The sequence below is a fragment of the Orcinus orca genome, chromosome 6 (genome assembly GCF_937001465.1).
Source record: "Orcinus orca chromosome 6, mOrcOrc1.1, whole genome shotgun sequence".
NCBI classification, from domain to species: domain Eukaryota; kingdom Metazoa; phylum Chordata; class Mammalia; order Artiodactyla; family Delphinidae; genus Orcinus; species Orcinus orca.
Genome location: NC_064564.1, coordinates 116,741,355 through 116,760,535, shown reverse-complemented (window position 1 = coordinate 116,760,535; position 19,181 = coordinate 116,741,355). Strand labels below are relative to the sequence as shown.

The following is a 19,181-nucleotide window of genomic DNA, read 5'->3' as shown; positions in this document are numbered from 1 at the left end:
TTCAGCCACCTCCTTCCTATAAGTATGAAACTAAAGGGACTGTCGGAAATGTTTCTTTAGTTCGTCTTCTCAAGGCACGGTCATCTGTCTATGAGCAGGCCTATTTATTTAGTGTTCCAGATTTACTAAGAAATAATGACATGATCCCTATAGAGGAAATTCTAAATAAATGTATAAATAAATGTATAAATTCTAAATAAATGTAAATGTATCAGGCAGGAAGGAAATTGTTGGGAATATTACCCTGTCTGTCCCTTTAATATCATAGAGGGCCCCTTCCTTCCAAATTCCTAAAGGTTTGGGAAAACATTCCCTTTCCCTGACCAAGTGTTGCTTCTCCTTTATATTGAATTAGCCTGATGAGAGGCCAGTTTTATGCATCAAGATTCCAAATGTTTTTGAAAGAACCGAAGGTTTACCTCGATGTGCCCTTCCTTTTACAGTGTTTCTGAGATAAAGATGGAAGATATTTTGTCTGTTCTGACACGGGATGATTGTTTTAAAGGGAGACGATGGGGAAGCCAGGTGAGTTTTATTATGTATCGCGCTTGCTGCTAACAGACGTGACGCATTTCCTGATTTGGGGAAGCAGTGATTCTGAGTATGGGGCAGTTACTGCCTCTGCCAAGTAAAACGTGTATTTTAAGGACCATGAACATTAGGTGAGGCCTCATCTTGATGGTGCTTTTTCTGTCTTTGCTCCTGGACATGTTTGCTGGGCTCATCCAGTTAATGGGCTCCAGTCCATCCTGCGCGTCTGCCAGGCGGCAGCGAGCTCCCCAGAAAGGAGGTCTCATCCCAGGCCAGAATGAGTCTGGAGGCAGCGTTACACACTCAGCCCTGGTGGTTCCCCTCCAGATCGTCAACAAGGACACCTGGCTAGACCCGTCCACCCAGGAAAGCATGGAAAAAATAAATAGCTCGGAATCTCCATTCGGACACACTTAGTTCATCCATTTTTTAACGTTCGCTATACACAGAGGAAGAGTGACGTTGAGATGATTAAGAAGAAAAATTTTTATTATCCGCGCAGTTCCACATGGAGATCCTGAGCAGTTGCAGACAGCCCGGGATCCTTTCCTGCTCCTTTTCCGAGACTTCCCCCCTGCTCGGAATCACTGCCCCGCCTCCGCCCCCACTCTACCGCGTTACTCATTGTATCACATGTACTTGTCAGTGTGTGTGTAATGATGTTGCTGGGCGTAATTTCGTCCATGAAATTTTAATTATTTGGATATTTTTCTTTTCTGATGCCTGAGGATAGACTGGAAAGTCAGAGCCAAATAGACCGAGTTTAAGAGTTTCTTCTGTGCATTAGGACGTGTCTTTATGTGGATCAATATTCTCCCTGAGGCAGGGACTCCATCTGGCTGACCCCGACTTAAGTTCTGTTCCAGAGAGTACCTCCGGAAATGCAGCTAAGAAAAGGGGAGGAAATAATCAAGTGTCCGTTACCGCAGCGTGTGTTCCAGACGGGACTGTGCTAAGCTCTTCACACGCTTGGTCCCGTTCCATCCTCTCAGCAGCCCTATGAGGCTGGTGTTACTGTTCCACTTTATAGATGAGGAAACGGAGGCTTAGCGAGCTGAAGGAACATTCACGAGGGCACAATAATCGTTGATTCTCCTGGTGTGAAAGCAGGCATCTAACTTCAAAGCAGCTGTGCTTCACCATGTGCCAATAAGCCTCTGTTAGTATTAGTTAAGCCAGGAAATTGGAACTAAAGTGCTTGTTAAGTTGGGTAACGTTAGCCATTTTCATAAAGGTGAAATTTGGTCAGTAAATGGTACCACAGCAAAGATCCCCGTGAGCAAGAAAGTGATTAAGGACTCAATTGATCAACACGTTATTTTAAGTGATATTTCTTTATGGAACAACCAGGGCACACGAGGCTTTGGACCATCCCATATTATCGATAGTCTGTTGTCAAGGGAACTGACCAGAAATGAGACACTCATTGGTCTTGGTACACTTCTCTGTTCTTTGGAAACTACTGCAAATTCTAGTTGGCGGGGGGGCGGGTGGAAAGGTGGGGTGGGGAGCAGTTTTCTGGGTTTTTTGTTTTTGTTTTTTGGGTTTTTTTTTTCAAATGTTCCCACAGCTATTTAATTATAGCCCCGGGACAGCTACGTGGGATAAGCAGGGGTACCTGGGGAGCTGTCTGATGCGGCATGCAGCAGCAGAGTGGGCAGGAGCATGGCCTTAGGGCCCAGTTCCTCATCTCACCAGCTGTGTGGCTTTGGGCCAGTACCGGACCTTCCTAAGGTTCATGAGTACATCTCTTTATGTGTACAACTGAGATAATATTAGTGTTCTCAGAAGGAGATTGGAGGGCTGAGTAGGAAATAACCTGAAAGTCCCAACACAGGTACCAAAGGATATTCATTATTATTACTATTATTATTATTATTTTGTTACATCAGTCAGTAGCAGATGTGGAATTAAAGCCCAGACTCGTTGACATGAAGCCCAGTGCCTTTTTTTTGCTGTTTCACACTAAGTGGAAAATTGGCATCTGCCTGCTCTCCAGAAATAAGAGCAAGTCACAAAATTACAAAATGAGGTGGTAAAGGTTTGAATAATCTAGCCTTACACTGTTTCCAGGACCGGCTTTGGTGTCAGTATCTACCCCCTGAACACAGCCCAGTTCTCTCCCGGGCACCGATGGTCGTGTGCCCCTGCGCGTCTCTGGGGAAGCTGTGGACGGGTGCAGGGCCCCTCCGGCAGGACGCTCCCCCAGAGCAAGAGGACGTTCCCTCTGCTCTTTCGGGGAACAAGCCACAGCCATTCTGTTAACATCCGCCCTTCTGTGGCCTGGCAGCCCCAGTTCCTCTCCTTAAGCCTTTTCTGCGGCCTGAGTCCAGCCTTGAAGACTGGCTGGGGCTTGAGGAGCCTTCATAAGATTGTGGGTGAGGGCTGGGGCCCAGAGTCGGACAGACTTGGGTTCGAGTCCTTGCTTTATAGCCAGTCGTTGTGCAGCCTTGAGCAGACTATCTCCTCCTCCCCAGCCTCAGTTTCCCCATCTGTAGAACGAGGACAGCACGAGTACCCATCCTGGAGGGTTGCTGTGAGGTTTAAGTAAAACGAGGCCCAGCGTGCTCTGCACACTCGGGGCCGTGTGAGTTCACCGCAACCCTGAATCGCTGCTCAGATGGACAGGATGTTTTGGTATTTTTAAGGTCTGGTGGTCTTTGGTTTTAAAAAGAAAATGTGCTAATCAAGGTTGGGCTTTCACTGACACCAAAATAACTGGTTAACTTAGAAAACTCAAGTAATCATGCCAGGTTCTAGATGACACATCCACAAACACCACTTGTTTGACCAAATTTACCTTTAAGTCAGAGGACAAAGAAAAACGAAACTAAATTGACTTCATTACTAATCATCTCATAGATAAACAGCCTGCAGGAGTATATTACGTGCGTGCCTCACGGGAACAGTAAAGAGAATAAAGTAAATGCTGGTACAACTTCTAATTCTGTTTTTTTTACAGCTTTTTTTTTCTTTTTTTAAAAATTTATTTATTTTTGGCTGCGTTGGGTCTTTGTTGCTGCACACGGGCTTTCTCTAGTTGCGACAAGCGGGGCTACTCTTCGTTGCAGTATGCAGGCTTCTCATTGCGGTGGCTTCTCTTATTGTGGAGCACGGGCTCTAGGTGCGCGGGCTTCAGTAGTTGTGGCACATGGGCTCATTAGTTATGGCTTGCGGGTTCTAGAGCGCAGGCTCAGTAGTTGTGGCACATGGGCTTAGTTACTCCGCGGCATGTGGGATATACCTGGACCAGGGCTCGAACCTGTGTCCTCTGCATTGGCAGGCGGATTCTTAACCACTGTGCCACCACGGAAGCCCTTAATTCTGTTTTTTTTTTTTAGTTTTGGCTGCGTTGGGTCTTTGTTGCTACAGGCGGGCTTTCTCTAGTTGCGGTGAGCAGGGGCTACTCTTCGTTGCGGTGCGCGGGCTTCTCATTGCGGTGGCTTCTCGTTGCGGAGCGCGGGCTCTAGGCATGCGGGCTTCAGTAGTTGTGACACGTGGGCTCAGTAGTTGTGGCTCGTGGGCTCTAGAGCGCAGGCTCAGTAGCTGTGGCGCACGGGCTTAGTTGCTCTGCGGCATGTGGGATCTTCCCGGACCAGGGCTCGAACCCGTGTCCCCTGCATTGGCAGGCGGGTTCTTAACCACTGTGCCACCAGAGAAGTCCCTTAATTCTGTTTTAAATACAGTACGTCTTAATTGGTATCCTCAATGTGGGCAGTTCTCTCTGGCACACAGGCCGGTGCCGGACAGATGAATGTGGGCTCAGTAGCTGGGCCTTCTACACCCTGAGCCAGACACCTCATCATAATGCCCGTCTTCACCCAGCTTGGTTGAAGGCCATTGTAAATGTCCTTTGGCATGTACATTTTGGGGCTTCTGTGAACAGAACGCAAGCGAGTGAAGCATCTGTAAAATGTATATTTCATATTTAGGTATATAAAATATATATAGCTACGCCTGGGTGCGCGAATGTTCAGCCACCTACAAAGAGAATAAATTTGATCTTTCAACTTGACTGGGAAGCGCTCAGAAGGTTCTAGGGACCGTGGGGGTAAAACTCAGCTTGGCAATAAAATGATTAAAACAAAATCCTTCCATTTAGTTTAAAAATGCCTTAGAAGTTGGCGATTTCAAGACACATGCTTCAAATAACCACCCCCCGCCACCCCGCCCAACTGCTACCACCTAAAACTATACAACAAAAATAACCCAGCCCAGCTGTTACACTCATCTGTTGCCTCTTGATAGGCATGAGTCTTCATCTTCACAGTATAAACACAAACCCAAACGTGTTTTTCCTAAAAGTTTTTTTGTCCTATGAAATACGCCTGCAAACTCATCCTAACAAAAAGCTCACTGGCGTGGTGAGAGACTCAGATAAGATCACAAGCCCCTAGCCTGGTTTTTGTGGGTTGTCTCTTCTCTCCGAGATCAGTGGGGTCTTTACAGAGAAAGGGTATTGAGTGCGTCTAGACCTTTGGAGATGTTATTTTTCTAGACGACCCACAGTCTGCTAGTTGCAAGTTGCTTCATGAAGCAGGACTAAGCCTGCGTCTTTGAGGGCGGGAGAGCCCCCCCCCCCCCGCCCCGGTGCTGCGGGGTGTGCCCTCCGGGCTCTGACCCCCTCTCGTTATGGGAGCATTCACCTGTCTGGGGCTGAGCCAGCACTGCATGACTCTGCTCCCTGTGTCTTCAGTTTAAATTCAGACTGTCCTCCCAAGAAGACAGCTGAAAAATACTCATTCTCAAGAGGGGCAATTTTAAAATAAAGTATTTCTGGAAGTGGCGGGGTAAGACCTTCTTTCTCCTAAGTATATTATGTTTTCTGCCATTAACTTTTTCTTATATTCTACTAAAGTGACCTCATCATTTCAAACATGTGAACCTAGTTTTATCGCGATTTTTCTACATATTTCACTAGTATACACACTCACATTATATGTCTGTGTATATGTAATTTTTTTTTTTTTTTGGGTTGGGAAGAAAAGATACCTCATTTTGAAACCTAAAGGGGGAAATAAGAAAAGCCCTTTGTAATATATTGCCATATTATCACTAAATCCCCTGACAGTTGTGACACAGAAGCAAGTCACCTGTCACTTAAGCTTGAGGTCTCTTTAATTTTCTCCTGGAATTCGCACCAGGCTGTCTTTAATTTGAGGCCTTTATTGGAATTCTGAAACCTCTCTGCCTCCCTGGCTCTCAGATCTATTCTGAGAGCTGTTACAGAATGTATACAATAACCAACAGAGGGATTCGAGAGGGCTGCAGCTCTGTTTATTTAACACTCTAGAGGGATTTTTGTGCTTATTCGGTCCTGGCTGCCCGGCTTTCAATATCGCTTTGACAACCATTCTGCCCTTCTCATTAATTTTAAACAGTTAAAACACAGGAAAAAGAGGAAAAAGTTTTCATTATTAAAGTGCTTTACTTTTTAATAACAGAGGATTCTGTCCGCCAGGGGAAAGGGCATCCTTGCTAATTTCGCATTCATATTAAAAAAAAAAAAAAACGCAAGGAAGGTGACAGTTTCGCTGCTGAGGTGGCTTAACGAAAAGAGGGCAGCAAAAAAAAAAGTTTGCATTTCACGTCAGTTAAGAGGGTAAAAAAAAAAAACCTTGTTAATGACAACAGCAAATGTCCACTTTCGTAACACAGCAGCTCCCGAGTGACTTTTTCTCTTGACATTTGAGTGGATAAAACCCTTAGGGGGACCATGTACCGTGAAATCAGATAGACTGTCATCAACCAAACAGGTAGCAGGAATGATTTGACTGAACTGAAAACATTTTCAGGTTGTGAAGTCTCTATTAACACAGAGACGAATGTCTCTCGGAAGAGGGAGACTTTTCCTTCTCCTCCCTTTATTCTTTCTGCGGCAGCTTTAAATGTGAAAAAGACCCGGGTGACGGGGTTAGGGTCGGTCAGCCAGACCCAGGGGCTCGCACCCTGTCCTCTACAGGAGTTAAAAGCAGCATGAGCCGGGTCTCACGCTGGTGAGACCCACACTGGGGGGTGAGTGTGGGTAGAGCTTAATTGCCACCATCCAAAGAATCAACATCTCTGGGGAGGCATGCTAGCCAGATCGGGTTCTTTTGGATCTTGGTTTCGCGTTCAACAGAAAACATTCGTGTTAAGATGCAGGAAACAAAAGCCACTTGTCTTTAGGGGGATATAAAGAAAGGAAATCTTTTCTCTGGGGTTGCTAAAGGCTGAAAAGAAAAGAAGTTTCTATTTTCCTAATATTTTCCATCTGTAAGGTCTTTGATGCAGACAGATGTGAGTTCTTACAGAGGGACTGTTGGCTCCAACGATCCGTGCCATCGTCTTGAATGTGGTTTGCTGGAGCAGCCCACTCCTCAGTGGGTTCCTGGGAACTCAGCACAGAGGTCTGGGCTGAAAGAGTGAATCTGAAACACTCAGAGTCTGAACCTCCTAGGAAAGAGGAAGCATATGCTCTACGATTCAAGGACAGACTCACCTGTGGTCAGGTGACTGTGGGATGCTCTTAGACAGGAACGGGCAGGCTTCCACCAATGAGTATAAGGCAGGGGAGGAGACTGAAGGCCTAAGCGGGCCATACAAGACGCCTTTAAAAACTGCTTGTGTCCAGTGATGTTCTAAAGGCCGGAATTGGACTTGGAAAATTCCAAAGTGTCTCCAGTAGACTTTGATTTTGAACATGAGTCATAAGAGGCCAGGAAGGAAAGTAAATAAGTAAATAAAGAAGAGACGTGGTCTGCTCCCTCACCAAGCCACCCACCCTCATCTTCACTTGACTTTAGCATCTTCATCGCTCCCTTTTTTTCCCTAGTAATATTGAAAGGATTACCCTTGTTGGCCCCTCTGTGGTTACTGTGTGATTTTACTGTTATTAAATCTGTTATAAACTGCTTCATTATTCCTGACTCTGACTGTCTCTCCTTTAATCCTTCCGTCACCCTCCCAGAAACGCCGCTCCGTTGGCCCCCAGGAAATCCGAGAGCGAGCCACGGTCTTGCAGACGGTGTTTGAAGATTACGTGCACTCCAGTGAGAGGACGGTCTCCGGGGCCAAGAAAGGTTGGTCGATTTCTTAGGTGATTGTGGATGGATAACCCTGCAGGGCATCGTCCCCACCTCCACCCGCACGCCCCCCAGACAGGTTGAGAGGCCAACCAGGCATCTTTGCTCACCAGCAGAAGCCTTCAATCTCCCTAATTCTGCAGGGTTTGGAAGCAGGCACGGAAGGCTTTAGAGTGATATTAAATGTTAATTTCATCCTTCCCCGTGTTTTGCACAAATGAGGCTTTATCTTGGCTTACGTCAGGACTAGAGCTTTGACCTAGCAACTTGGATCTCAGGGATCCGTTTTTCTCTTTCTTAGAAAACCAGATAGAAGAGATACGACATGTCAGCAGGAATAGTTGTAGAGATGGAAATTAGAGATGAAGGCAAGGGCTGGAATCATTAGACCAAAGCAGTTCCTATTTGAAAGTACAAAGGAAAATGAGAAGAACAGTGCTGAGGAAGGACCGTAGGCCATGAACCCAGTTCCTGGGAAATTTACAAAAGAGTTAGGTACTAATTTAATATTCAGTGCCTTTATAGGATAAGTTGGCCCCTGGGATCACCAAGCATTAAGGGTGGACTCAACAGTTCCCTTTGAGTGCGGAACAGAGCACGGGAGAAGGGAGCTTAGAACAGCTGCGTGGCTTTCATGCTGGAACGTGTGTGTCTTGGCTAGTGACTTACCCCCACGTTGGGGGATCCAGAGTTCTTTTCGATAGTTACCTACTATTTTGAGAAGAATGCCAGGCTGGCTTACCAATAGATAAACACTATAGAATCCTTTCTTCTTTTTATGAATTGAATCTTTAAAAAAAAAAAACGAAACAACATTCCTTTAACAAATATTTATTGAATTGGGCGCCGTTCCAGGTGCTCGGGATACACCAGGGATCAGAACAGACAAAAATTGTCACCTTTAGAACATTCTAGTAGGGGAGCAGAAGATGAACGTAATAAACACAATAGTAAATTCCATATAAATTAGATAGTCTAGGGAAAGGTGATGAGAACGATGGAGAGAACAGAGCAAGTGAGGGAGATGAAGGGGTGAGGGCAGAGTGAGCCCTGTCCTGAAGGTCGATGCTTGAGCAGAAACCTCACGAGGGGCCGCCCCGTGGCTCCGACAGACGGCGTCCAGGCAGGTTGGGGCGTGGGGGTCAGAGTGCATGGGAACTCCTGGACAGCAGTGTGGCTGGAAGGAGGGGAGGGGTGGCAGAGGAAGGGCGTGGAGGCCATCCAGGGGACCCGGTTACCGCGAGTGGAAGGGGAACCATTGGAGGGCTTGGGGCAGAGATGTGGTCTGACAGGTCTGAAAAGGTCACTTGCCGCTGAGTGAGAACAGACTCTGCGGGCACCGGTGAAGGCTGGGAGACTGGCTACCGGGCAGTTACGGTCATCTGGAAATAGATGACGGAACTAAGTTAGCAAGTATTTGCAAGTGCCTGTTACGTACCTTAGCACATCATAAAGGCAGTCCTCAGTTACGCAGTCCTTAATCAGAACCACCCGAGATGAGAGATGACGTCCCAGTAGTTGCCCCATAACTGCTGGTAAATCATCAGTGCGTATTCCAGTCTGGTTTCCGATAATACCCTGTCCTAGCGTTTCCCTAAAGTGAATTCAGCAACTCCTAAGGCTCCTCCTGAGAACCTGCCTTTAAAGATGTACTGGAACATTCTGTCAGGAGGAATAGAATCTTTGTCTCAGTGGAACTTTAGAGTTTGGTCATTTGTTGAAAGTTAGGCAACGTCAGCTTTCTGTATGATGCACAATCAAGTGTTGCAGCAGGATTTCAGGGTTAATAGCAGAGTTGCAGTGAAGGGGAAGAACACCATCGTTATGACGTCAGTGTCAGAGGTCATCTGGGTATTCTAGCGAGCCTGCAACGATTTCAGTGTGACTGGGTCCTCAGAGTAAAACTTACAGTCAATAGTCCTTAGAGAATGCGGTTTTGTGTTTTCTCTCGTTATCGTTACCATTGAACTTTATACCAAGAAACAGAGTTACTTGCCTTCTTTATAAAGGATGTTGGAGTGGGGCCAGTCCCCAATGTTTATGTACCAAGGAGGAAATAAATGTATCGTCTTTTAATGAAACTGCCCGTAGAAGATCTCGGTCACCCCACAGCAGACATTAGGTTCTCCCCTATTCTTCTCTCTCCTCTTACTTAGGATTGAGTTCTGGAGGTTTGGGGGGAATGTACACATAACTGCCACACCCCAGGAGCTGATACTGTCTTTTGCATTTCAATCTGCATATGCAAATTCCCCACTACTGACTTGCTTCCCTTTTATGCCATTTCAGAACCCACCTCATGAATAATTAACAAAGCAGCTGGGTTTTGCCTTCACGGCAGAAACCTAGTTGGAAACTAGGCCAAGTATGCATTTGTTTTCCTTTTGCATTTTCTGACCCAGTCGTTGCTAATCACCTGAACTTTATCGTGGTCAGTTTCCAGAAGCAGTTACCCCTTTCTCCCCTCATGTCTTGCATCTTGTAGCTAGAGCTTCAGGTGGTAAAAATTGTGGTAACCTAAGTTTGAACTCCAGGGTCCTGAACGAAAATTTCAGAAAGCGGAGTCCTTTACCTGCACAGCGCCACTTCCCCTGCGGTTCGAGCCGCTCTTCCCTGAAGAGCAAGGGCTGCACGTGTAGGGGTTGTGCCTGGCTCTGAAGGGATGCTTCTCGAGGTAAAGAAGATGCAAACTACTGAAATCATCCCTCTCCCCTCAGTGTGATCGGAGGGAGGTTGGCTCCTTGGCCAAATGCTTTGTCTTTAGGAGAATTAGAGGGGCAAGCAAGCAGCCTCCTTTCGCCCTTTCTTTGGGTGGTCGTCACTGTTGATGTGCCGGGTAGGAACGTGCAACGCGCCTTCTCTGTACAGACGCGTGCTCTTCTCGGGCGGGGGTGGGGTCGGGAGGGGCGAGGATGAGCTGCACCTTCCAGGTTGCAGTTCTGCTCCTTTCTGCCTCCTTGACCCAAAGCCTCATCTGCACGATGCCGCTGTTCCTGATCAGATGTCCGAGAATACATTTGGTTTTATTGCTCAAAAGGACAAAATGTCCTTGGAAGGTATTTTGAAATCGATTTCCCCTAATTCTGTCATCCTCTGGCTCTGAAATGGGACTTGGTGGCGTGCCACTGCCTGCTCTGATTGGCTAGAGCATCATCCGTCTTCCCAAATAAACGTCTCCTTTCAGGACTTCTCGCCTTCCCGCTCGCCTCGGGCCCACAGCCCTCTTCCTTCCACACGTTCCTGGTGCTGCCAGCAGGGCCACTTCCTGCCCCTTGGAAGGTCCTACAGACAGCTGCGCTCCATCTGAGGTTCCTGCTTCTCTGAATTAGCCAAACCTGGGAGTGTGTGCATGTATGTGAGGACGACCAACTGTCGCTGTCCCCAGCGAGACAGGAGCCTTGAGGACGAGGAGGCTTAGTGCAAACAGGCAGTGAGAGATGCTGCCTGACCAGTTGTCGAGGGAGAGAACCCTTCTGCCATTTCTTGGCAAACTCACTATCCCCGTAAAGCTGTTCGTTGAGCACCTAGCTCTCCCAGGACAGAGGCTCTCCAGCCTCGGCTCTCAGGATTGGTGCAGAGAAGAGGAATCCTCTGATCTGCCAGTCTGCTCAAGCACAAGAGTGAGGTGCGTGAGGAGGCCTGGGCCAGTGTCGGGGCAAATGAGGCTTTAGAGGGGCAGACTCTTTGGCGTGGCGTGGTTCCAGTCTGCTCTTTCTGTCTAGAGTAAACGTCGGGGGTTGGGAAAGAGAGGGAGGTGGAGAAGAGGCTGGCGTCTCCAGGGTCATGATAGTTGTAGAGCTTTCGCCTCTGAGGACTTGAATATGTGTCAGAACTCTCCAAACAGCACGGGCCATTTGAAATGTTAAAGATTTTCCTTGAAAAACCTCATCCCCAGTTATTAAAAAGGGGAGTAAGCACAGATTTAAGCGAGGGGTACAGTGGGGTTGCCTTGGTTATTATTTCTCATCGATTGGGAAAAGGAGTTCACTTTGCTCGGTAAATAGAGCTTTGATGGGTTCCCAGGATCCTTCCAGGAGCTGATCTGCTAAAATGACACTTTTTATTACTGTTCATAAACGCCGGTCTCCAGGTGCTGCTGGGATATTACGTTTAAGCTGTGGGCAAACTTGCCAGTCCAGTGGCTCAACAAGCGAGGGCGAGAGACGCTGGTGTTTAGTGCCCGCTTCCGTCAGAAGCAGGGCGGGGCGGGGCTCCGGGGGAAGTAAAGTCATTAGTGCCCGCTTCCGTCAGAAGCAGGGCGGGGCGGGGCTCCGGGGGAAGTAAAGTCAGTGGGGGTGGGGAGCGGTCCCAAGAGTACCCCCCCCCCCCCGTCCTGTTGGAGTGAGAACAGGGCAGACACTGGACCGTCACTGTTATCCGGAGACATTTAAGGGGGACAAGGTATAGGAAAATGATTCCTCAAAGGGGTGCCCGGGGACTTCCCTGGAGGTCCAGTGGTTAAGACTCTGCGCTTCCAGTGCAGGCGTGCGGGTTCGATCCCTGCTCGTGAACTAAGATCCCACATGCCGCATGGCGTGGCCCAAAAATTAATTAAATAAATAAATATAAAAATAAATTTTTAAGAAAAGGAGTGCCCAATTAAGGGGTAGCCAGAGTGCCACCCTCCTGGGAACTGCCTCTGACCAGTGCCAGGTTGAGAACAGGGGCCTCTTTCTTAACTTTAAAATAGGACTGAAACTTTCACGATAGACTGTCTGATGAACAGCTCTACACCGCTGGCAGTCCTCAACAGATGAACTGGTTTGTGGGCTATTTTAGAAATTCAGTAATTTTCTTTCTCTTTACAATTCTGTTTTCGTTTCCTTTTTTTACACATTCTTTGAAAGGGTAAGAAACCCCGTATCGATCGATTCTGGATGCGTTTGCACGAATTCGGTTTTAAAATCCCATGAGTATATGGAGAACTGGTGTCAGTGATTCCTCCAGATGGGCAGCTAGAGGTGGCCCTCCGGGCGGAGACAGTGTTTACAGTAGCGATAATGTATAGTAATAATAAACATAAGGGCAATCATAATAAAGCCTTGTGAGCCTTTTAAATGTTGTGACATTTGCATGTATGGACTATTTGAGAAAATAATAATTCAATTAGGGAAAAATGTTCCCAATATAAAGGTCTGATGATTTCATTTTTCATAAGAAAATGGTATACATTGATCCTGTCTTAGTTCCTTCACTCATTCTCTCATTCATTCATTTATACAACAGAAACCTGCTGTGTGCCAGGTACTGTGCTAGACCCCAAGACTATAATGAAGAAGAAAACAGGACCCTCCCCTCTAGGTTTATTACAGGCTATGCAGTAAAATGTGAAATTTTATTAGGTTTACTCATTGTGGCTGGTAGGCTTACTTATTTTTAGAAATTAAGAAAAATACGCAAGTATAGCTTTAGGTTGTTGATGTTTGTTGTGCTATCCTGGTTGTGTGTGCATCGTGGCCCAGCAGGGTGAGCTGCGCAGGGCAGCCCTTAGGCCGGGGCAGCTGAGACCCGTCCTGACCGCCTCTCGCCCTCTCACTGTCTTTCAGCCCTGCAGTCCTTCATCCGGGCCTACGCGACCTACCCCCGGGAGCTGAAGCACATCTTCCACATCCGATCACTCCACCTCGGGCATGTGGCTAAGAGCTTTGGGCTAAGAGATGCCCCTAAAAATCTCAGTGCCTTGGCCACAAAGAAGAAGAAAGCAAACCTGAAAAGGTAAGGTGGGCTGAATTTGTCCTCTGTTCAGATTGGCAGCCATGAGATGGTGTGGGGGGCTGCTGTGTGCCAACTTGCATTTTTGTGGTAAATTATCGCCAGTATCTGCCCTTCTCTCAGTATGATGAGTGCTTGGAACAGCTGGAAAAATACCGAAGCTGAATGCGTTTAAGGCACTTGCAGAAATTCGATGATGGGTCCTGACCCAACTCCTGTTGGGTCCAGAGTAGTGGGGATTATTGGAACAGCAAGACTGCCCACGGATAGAGTAACTCTGGGGCTTTTCACACTCAGAGCTCCAGGTGTGCTGTGGTCCACCCTGGAAAGCTCTGGGGACTTGAAGGAAGACGGTGGTGAGTTCCATGAAACTCTGCTGCGGCCGCAGGGCTCCTGCAGGCTGGCTGGGCATGGGGGCCGGGCCTGGGGCTCCCAGCGCCGTGTGCCGCTCTGCTTGGTGCTGGCATGCACCTCCAGCACTGAGCACGTGTAGGGCAAGTGCAGTGGACTCTTCTCCCTCCGCCCCCTGCTCCCCCCCCCCCCAAAAAAAAGAACACGTTAGGAACGGTCCAGAGTCGGAGTGAGAAGTGTTGCCCTGCAGGTTGGGCACTGGGCTCCGAGTCCATCTTCACTATTTCAAGAGGTCCTGAGATGATTTCTCTCAACGAAATGCAGTTGTAAAAGGTCTTCTTTCTCTCCTCAAAGACAGGGTATTCATGGGAATTTCCTGGCAGTCCAGTGGTTAGGACTCGGCCCTTTCACTGCCATGGCCCTGGGTTCAGTCCCTGGTCAGGGAGCTAAGATCCTGCAAACCACATGGTGGTGCAGCCAAAAAACACACCACACACGGTGTTCTTTTAGTACCAGCCCCAGCCCTTCGCGGGAGCTAGAGTTTCTTAGATGCCAGGAGCTGCTTGTATGGGGAGTTTGGGGCAGATCATTGTTGTTTTGTTTTGTTTTGTTTTGTTTTTGCTGTACCCGGGCATCTCACTGTTGTGGCCTCTCCCGTTGCGGAGCACAGGCTCCGGACACGCAGGCTCAGTGGCCATGGCTCACGGGCCCAGCCGCTCCGCGGCACGTGGGATCTTCCCGGACCTGGGCACAAACCCGTGTCCCCTGCATCGACAGGCGGACTCTCAACCACTGCGTCACCAGGGAAGCCCCCATTTTGGAATTTTTAAGATGCTTCGTCTTTTTTCTTATAGTAATCCCCCTCATATAGGACAACACTCCAGTAATTCTGTGAGGCAGGCATTTCCCCGCACGCTCTTCTCCGATGCCCGGACAAGACTGAGACACGTCCGGCTCTGGTTTCTTCCAGGACGTTTTGAGGTGCAGAGCGTTGCCTGCTGCCACACTCTACCTGTCCTGGGCAGGGCTGCGGCCAGAGACCCCTCTGCTCGAGCCAGGTCCTCCCTGAGGGAGAAGGTGCCTCAGCTCCACTCCAGATTTGGGACTGCCGTGCACCAGAGTTAGGTTCCTTCCTTTGGGTTTGGGGTAGCTGACATCTGTACATAGTAACCGGTTTTAAGTATGTGACAAAACCATGAGGCTCGCAGTCAGGTCTGGAATGACCTCCTAGTGGTCTGGAAGCCGGGCCATCCTGTCCCACCGTCTCTAAAACGCCGACACGTGAAGGAGGTGGGAATCCATCTGCCACGTGATCACTGGTAAGAAACACGTATTTTGTTTATTCCTCTTCCTGCTAGTAAACGTGACCCCAGTATTTTACTGTCAGCAGCTGATCTACCTTTGCAAGCGTTAATAGCAGCTCTTCAGACTGGGTGTGCCCAGCCCTCACCCAGGGAAGGCAGAGCGGGAGGCTCGAGGCGCTGGGAGTAGCGGGGGACTCGAAGCCAGCATTGTCCTTACCTTGCGAAGCCGCCAGGGAGAGAGCAAGCCGCCGCCTCCCGCTTCAGCTGACCCGCGCTGGCAGATGGGCACCAGGGCTACGATACCCCTGTGAGCAGGGGATTTAGCCGGGCTTTATTTAGGGAAGAATGGGCTGATTAGCCGATAAAGAGCATGTAAGATGGTATGGGGCAGCCTTTGATGTCTGGCTGGCGCGGCGGGGAGCCGGGTGGTGAGTGACAGCCGTGTGTCACACGATTACCCCGCCCGTGACAGTGCCGCTGTCTGTTCTTGCCATGTCACCACTCTGTTACAGCGACTTTTTCCGTTGTTATGCCCTTCTTTTGAAGGCATTTCTCCCCACACTCCTGACACCCTCCCGCCCCACCCCTGCCTTGTTAATGCAGACGGGCACTCAAGGATACAGTAAGTACCTTTTTTACTGGGGGAGATCTTGTCACTCCTGGAGGAAGAATGGCTTTGCAGCTAATCTGCACATGGACCGTATCACTGTGGTCGGGGAAGCGGCAGAGAAACTTGACAGATTCTCTGCACCTCAGTCGGGGCTCGAGCCAGTGCCAGTCGCCGCTTTTTAAGGAACAGGAAAGAAAAGTCCATTAAACCCCACACAAGTGTGGAGAGTTACGCTGTGGCCACAATGATTGTCCTGAGCCGAGGCGTCTCTTCTGAAATCCATCTGTCAGGGAAGAGAAGGGGTTCCTTGGGTTTTGTGTGGGTGGGTAAAATGATAGCACTAATTTCTCCGAATTACTCTGCATATTCCATTTATGGTGTTCACTGCTAGAATAGTTACGTTATGTGCAAACCTCTGATATCTGCAAACCAAATTGATGAGACCGTAAGCAAAATCCTGTCTCGCTTGCCATCCCCAAGCAAGGAGTTCACCCGGGTGTTAGCGGATGAGGCCAGGGCAGGTTAGGCTTGGAGACTACTGGGCATTTCTGTGCAGTGACAGAGGGAACTTTTATCTCGTCTATATGCCTTTATTCCTTCACTGGACCACTTTTCAGAAAAAGGAAAAAAAGAGTTAATGTCCCCAAGTAAGGTCTTAATCAGCAGGTCTCTCTCTGTCTCCTTTTTAAGTCCTCAGTCCTGAAGGGGAACAGCAAGTGTCTTCGCCCTGCGCACAGAAGCACAGAGTCACGAGCACTCTTCTGACACTGACACACAAGCCTGTCAGAACAGCCCGCCACCCCAGATACCTCCATATCCACGTGCACAGGGAGTCGGTGCTGTTGGTAGAATTTTGAATGGCCCCTTAGCAACATCCACCACGAACACAGCATTTTCCTCCCGTGAAATGCAGTTCTTCTTTTGAAGCTAGGTAGATTCAGCAGTCCCTGAGCAGCAAAGGCAACATACCTTCCAAAATTTCCATCTTCCCAGGAGTCGCTGAGACCCGGCGCTGTCTGCTCTGGGAGGGCAGAGCTGTGTTGTTTGCCAGGGTGTCTGTCTGTCTGTCTAGGCAGTCACACATGTGAGTAGAACCTGTCCAGGACCAGTGAGCAGACAACTTCCTCATCCGTTTGACACTCTGTGGTCAGTGGTTCAAGGATATAGAAAGTAATGAGCCTTGAAGTCTTAGTGTTATGGTGGCAATGTGAAAGGGCGAGTCTGTTGGGTTTAAACCACCCTATCTCATTTGGGTTATATGCTATAATTGTAAGTTCACTTTCCCCCAAACTGTTTAGTTTGCAGCTACCTAAGGCTGGTCTCACCACTGACTTCTACCATCTGGGTCTTTCTGAAGTTCTTCTTAGTGCGTAGATTTCTTTGTATAAATTTTCTCAAACCAGCCCAGCTAAGTGTTACCTGGTAGTTCTCATTTGATCCAAAAGTAGGGCTGTCTGATCCCTTAGTACTTACTGGATCTGGGTGTGCTTGGTCAGGGCTCAGCAGGCTGGGATCCGTAGTGGAAGGGGACGGAGCTGGTCCCCTGGGGCCGGGCCTCACATCCTAGCCACCATACCCAGCAGGACAGAGCATGTCCTTCACCTCTGTTACTTCCAAAGCTCTACATTTAGTGTACTTGTTAAAATAAGGAAACGTCCTTAGGGAGGTCATTCTTGCCAGACTTTTCTCATCTGTGAAATGCTTTATCATTGAAGTTCAAATCAGAGATTTTGTAGACCTCCACTTCAGGGTCATTTTTCACCTTTTTTTTTAAAATTTATGTTTCTCTTTTTTCATTGAAGTATAGTTAATTTACAATGTTGTGTTAGTTTCAGGTGTACAGCAAAGTGACTCAGTTATACATATATATTTATATATTTTTCAGATTCTTTTCCATTATAGGTTGTTAAAAGATACTGAGTATAGTTCCCTGTGCTCTGCAGTAGGACCTTGCTGTTTACCTGTTGTATAGTAGTAGATATATGTTAATCCCAAACTCTTAATTTATCTCCCACCCACCCCCCCATCCCCTTTGGTAACCGTAAGTTTGTTTTCTATGTCTATGAGTCTATTTCTGTTTTGTAAATAAGCTCATTTGTATCATTTTTTTAGATTCCACCTGTAAGTGATAAGTGGTGTTATGTGATATTAGTCTTTGTCTGACTGACTTAGTATGATCATCTCTAGATCCATCCATGTGACTGCAAATGACATTATTTCATTTTTTATGGCTGAGTAGGATTCCATTGTATACATATATACCGCGTCTTCTTTATCCATTCCTCTGTCGATGGACACTTAGGTTGCTTCCGTGTCTTGGCTATTGTGAACAGTGCTGCTGTGAACATAGGGGTGCCTGTATCTTTTCCAATTATAGTTTTCTCCCGTTTTTCATCTTTGAAGGCCTTTGCTCTGTCCCTCTCTGTGATTGTCACTCTCACGTTTTCAGTAATTATTAAATAACTTGTGAGGGTTACTGTGTTGAATAGACTGTAGTTTGAGAAGTTCATACCCCCGTCAGCCATCTCCCTGCCCCTCCACTTGTTTCTTAAATGCTGACTGTGGGAGTGTCATGCAGTAATTGACGAGAGCCTGGGTTTCACCCACGCCGGCATCTGGGTCGGGTCACTTACCGTTTCTGTCCCTCAGTCCCCTCACCTCTCAGATAGTGGCGCGGAGCCTCACAGTGTTGTCTGGGGATGAACCAGGTGACGAGTACAAAGCATCGACTCAGTGTCTGGGACATGAACACGGGAGTACTTGCGGAGGTGGTGACCAAGACAGGAGCACTGGTTCTTCCCGCTGGCCTTCATCACACTTAGAAGCATCCCTGGAGCAGAGAGAGGGAACCTGTCATTAACTGTCAACCTTTTAGCACCTCGAAGTTTTCTTGTCAGGAACCACCTTGAGAACGCAGGGCTGGTCCCCTCCAAGACGAGCGTGAAGATGCTGCAGCTGCATCTCCCTGCAAAGCAGTATTCTCATCATTAAGCACCTTGCCTGCCAATTGTTATGTGGCCTTTACAGCCTCCCTAATATCACTTAATTAGCTGAAGGCAAACCTGGAATCTTGCCCACCGTGAAAATTCTCTCCGTTTCCTTGAGCCAGTCATCGTTCTGTAGGAAGACAGAGTGGCCAGATGTGAGGTCAGAGGCTGGACAAAGCCCCGTTTGGAAACATGGGGGTTCCTCTCCGCACCCGATCTTGGAGCAGCGTCCTGCACTGCTCATCCCTGCCCTGATCCCTCTGGCCTCCTGGTCTCCCCCTTCAGCCTCCCCGCCCCGTCCCCATGGATCCCCTCAACTTCATTGTAGAACAATCCACTGCTGGATCTCCTGCAGCCCTTCCGGTCCCGCTGACCGGTGCTCCCCTTGCCCGTCGTGCCCCCGCTTCTTCCAGCCTTTCGGTGATGTCTCCTTACTCTAATAATTAGGACACGCCCCCTCTTCCCTCTCCCCACGGCCTCAGCTGGCACCCCTCCTTTCTCGTTCTCTCCCGGGACCTTTGCCCGGCATGCTGCGGGCCTGGGCCTCTCCTCACCCCTCTTCGTCTTTGGGCCTCCGTCCCTTCTTCGAGGAAGTCTCCTCTGGCACGCCTGCCTGGGTGGA

The 19,181-nt window shown here is 48.4% G+C and overlaps 1 protein-coding gene across 1 annotated transcript in view; it reads left to right on the top strand.

Moving 5' to 3' along the window:
• Window positions 1-19,181, top strand: part of DDX31 (DEAD-box helicase 31) — a 74,243-nt gene that overhangs the window by 43,495 nt on the left and 11,567 nt on the right. Inside the window, 3 exon segments of the mRNA XM_012532806.3 lie at window positions 444-525; window positions 7,481-7,592; window positions 13,142-13,310. Coding sequence (XP_012388260.3) covers window positions 444-525; window positions 7,481-7,592; window positions 13,142-13,310 — 363 coding nt within the window.